The 3,453-nt window shown below is 57.5% G+C and overlaps 1 protein-coding gene across 1 annotated transcript in view; it reads right to left on the bottom strand.

The window, feature by feature from the left end:
• The window catches only part of SFTPB (surfactant protein B), a 7,792-nt gene extending 4,624 nt beyond the window's left edge, over positions 1-3,168 (bottom strand). The window contains exons 1-6 of the mRNA XM_011369815.1: positions 3,105-3,168; positions 2,636-2,766; positions 2,308-2,379; positions 1,788-1,913; positions 1,088-1,240; positions 768-857 (exon numbers count right to left, since the gene is read on the bottom strand). Coding sequence (XP_011368117.1) covers positions 768-857; positions 1,088-1,240; positions 1,788-1,913; positions 2,308-2,379; positions 2,636-2,766; positions 3,105-3,168 — 636 coding nt within the window. The remainder of the gene's footprint in view (positions 1-767; positions 858-1,087; positions 1,241-1,787; positions 1,914-2,307; positions 2,380-2,635; positions 2,767-3,104) is intronic.
• Positions 3,169-3,453: the final 285 nt, after the last annotated feature.

The raw sequence follows: 3,453 nt of genomic DNA, 5'->3' as shown, positions 1-3,453 counted from the left end.
CCTGCCTGGATGCCTGTCCATAGTTGCCCACTCTTTATGGAGCCTTGGAGCAGAGATGCTGAAATGTAAGCAGCCTGTTTGGGATTAGGGTGAGGGTTTTTTTGGAGCATCGTGGCCAGGGATATAGCTTGGATCTGCTCAGGGACTTGCCCAAAGAGTGGAGGACTGCTCACCTCTCTGTTTTAATTCTCTGCTCTGAACCTATCACTATCTGAAAAAAATCTCTCCACCACAATGCAAACTCGGGAAAGCAGGGACCTCATCTGCTGCTGTGAGTCCTCAGTGACCAGATGGCCTGTGGGTGCCCATCTGAGAGGGGCCGATGGGGCAGAGCCTCTGCTCACTTGGGCCCTGTTTCAGAGCAGGGCAGCACTGGGCGATGGTCACTACACGTCTGGAAGTTTCCAACTTCCGTACAGGTAGGGAAGGGAGTCCATCTGTGGAAGTTCTCCTTTTGAAAAATTAAAGCACCCTTTTTATAGAGACCACTGGGGATTCTTCTCCACCAGGTGCTGGGCTGCTGGAGGACAAGACTGGGTCTCATTCTTTTTTGTGCTTTGACACCTGGCATAGTGCCTGCCTGGCATAGAATGGGCGCCTAACGTTTGCGGAGTGAACTCTAGACCTGGCACCTACCGGGCCTGAGCTCCAGGGTCCTCAGGATGGGGACAATGCACAAATGGCTCTCCTTCTAACTTCTGGCAGCCAGCTGGCCCCTGACAGGGGTGTGAGGAGGAGGGGGAAGGTGGAGCTGAGAGGAACCTCACCTTGGGAATCATGGCTTGGATCCGCTTGATCAAAGTCCTGCAGAGCCAGCAGAAGGGGAGAGGGATGGGGAACTGCTGCTCGGAGAGAGCCTGGGGGAGAGAATGACCAGGGCAAGCTGGGCCGGGCACTGACTGAAGCCTCCTCCAGGCTCTGCCTTCCCTTCTTCCCCTCCTGCCTCAGGCCCTGCCTAGAACTACTGCTCTCCCTTCTGGTTCTGCCCCTCCCAGGGCCCAAGTGCTCATGTGCCTCGGCTATGTCTTAGCTCTCTGGATCCTCACCTATCTGGTTTGAGGGAATACCAGTGTGGGGCCTCCCTCACCTGTGTCTGAGGCCTGGGCCTCGCCTGGAGAGCCTCAGGCAGCACAGGGAGGACCAGCTTGTCCAGCAGAGGGTCCGGCAGTTCTGGCTCCTGCCCTGGCTCAAGATGCCCAGCTCTGCAGAGGCCGAGGTACTTGCAGATAGCCCTGGGGTTCTAGGGAACAATGCAAAGTGAGGGGGTGCTGAGGGTGGGGGAAGGAACTGCATTTCTGCTTAGGCTGGCTCAAGGACTCAGGAACCAGGCCCACTGTCTTTGAGTGTGGAATAGGGGAGAAGGCTGGGTGGGGCTGTGGTTTAGAACTCTGTAGTGGACATGAGGGAGACAAAAAGGCAGAGATGGGGTCGTGTAAGGTGTCTGGGAATGTGCATGAATGAGTGCGAGCATGTATATTTGTGAGAATGAAAGAGTGTATGCATGTATGTGTGAGTGTGTAACAGGTGAGTTACAGTGGAATCGAGTGTGAATGAGTGTGTGACAGTGTATGCTCATGTGAAGGGTATGAGGGTGTGTGTGGTGTTGGTGAGTGTGCAGGCCCGCTGTGTACAGCTGAGCAGATGGGCTGAGAGCTGGGCCCCTGGTTGATGGGCACTGTGTTTCCTGGACTGGTTGTGGGCAGGGTCTGTGTGCGTGTGGTGGGCCAGGTGCTGTGGGTGTGGGTGGGCATGGGAGTTGTGTGGGCAGCAGGTCGGTGGGCCCTCACGATCTGGCTCTGGAAGTAGTCGATGACCAGCGGGAAGTAGAGGTCGAGTACATGGCGGCACTGGGGCACCAGCAGCTTCAAGGGGAGGAGGTCACATTCATGCTCCAGGAACTTCTGCGTCATGTTCTGGGAGGCAGGTGGGAGTTGACAAGGATGGACAGGGGACAGACAGTCAGCACAGCCTTGCTGAGGTCTGCCTCTGCCCAAGTCCCTGCATGCCGGGCCACCACCTGACAGACCAGCCACCTTTTCCCCGGGGCACTGGAGTTCAGTGAGCACCAAGGACTTAAGTGGCTGGGCACAAGTAGGGCCTCTTCCCCCTCCAGAATAACCATCTCCAGCTGTGCTGCTGAGCTTCTTCCTAGAGCTCTCTCCTAGCCAGGAGGCACCTGGAGTCCCCCAGCAATCCCAGGGCTCACCCGCATCCTGGAAATGGCCCCTTTAAGGGGTTAACCTCTTCTTCCTGCTCTGTCCCCCATCTCTGTCCTCCCAGCTTCATCCAGGGTCTGGGGTTCGTCACCTGGAAAATGGCCTCTTTGGTCATCTTGGTGAGGATTTGGGTGATGTCCTCGCATTCCTGGCACAGGTCATCCTGGGGAGGGGGCACACAGTGTGGGGGATGTGAGTGGGGGGCATGCTCCCAGCTCAGGTAGGTGAGGCTCTTAGATGTGTGGAGGACGATAGGGCACTCCAAGGCACAGGTAACTGCACACCATCACATTCTATCCAATCCCATCCCACCCCATTCCCTCCTCTGTGGGGGCTCCAATCCCTCAGGCCCACCCAGAGCCTACCCAGCACCCTCTACCCCAGACCTTCAAGCAAATGCATCTTTGGGTGGTACTCACGGCTCCCGCATGTCCCCAGACCTCCTCCAGGCAGTGCCCTAGTTTTCTGCACTGCAGTGCTTGCTCCAGGCTTTGGCACCAAAACACAGGGCCCTGGGCACAGGCCAGGGGCAGGGTGGTCCCGACAGCTGCTGTTTGGGGCCAGAACCGTCTTGGGATCCAGGCCACACCTGGCACCCTGACCTTACCCCACTGCCAAACCCAGTTTTATTGGTAATGCATGGCCGTTAAATATACTACAGTCAGACAGCTCTGGGTCACCTGCTCTAGTGCCACCAGCTGTGTGACCTTGCACAAGCCCTGGAGCCTCTCTAAACCTCACCTTCCTCATCTCTAAAATGAGGCTACTATACAGACTAGGGAAATGCCTAGCATAGAGCCAGAGCTCAGTAAACGGTGGAGATGGCCCCGATGCCCCTCCACACCAGCCTCAGGTGGGAGGGAGGTGGGAAGAGGTTGGAAGACTCACCAGCACCTGGGCCACAGAGCGTGGACAGCAGCAGCAGCCAGAGCAGCAGGTGCGACTTGGCCATGACGCCTCCACAGCCCGGATGCTGTTTGGGGCCCTTATAGCTGTGGGCAGGGGTATGGAGGAGGGTCCATGTGGGAGCAGCAGTGACCTTAGTGTTTGCCTTTGTCCTGGAGAGCCCTCCAGGTGCTTTGATCCTACCTTTTCCCAGCAGTGACACTCCTAGCCGTCCCCTCACCCCCCGCCCTCGGCCCTGCCGCCACCTGCCCCACTGCCCTGCCTGATGCCTGTTCCTGCTCTCTTTGCCCCTTGCCCTAACTCTAATGGGCCTAGACTGGACTCCTGGCTC

This window comes from Pteropus vampyrus, unplaced genomic scaffold (assembly GCF_000151845.1).
Source record: "Pteropus vampyrus isolate Shadow unplaced genomic scaffold, Pvam_2.0 Scaffold156, whole genome shotgun sequence".
In the NCBI taxonomy this organism is placed as follows: domain Eukaryota; kingdom Metazoa; phylum Chordata; class Mammalia; order Chiroptera; family Pteropodidae; genus Pteropus; species Pteropus vampyrus.
Note: the sequence above shows the minus strand (reverse complement) of the source record. Positions and strands in the feature narration are given on the sequence as shown.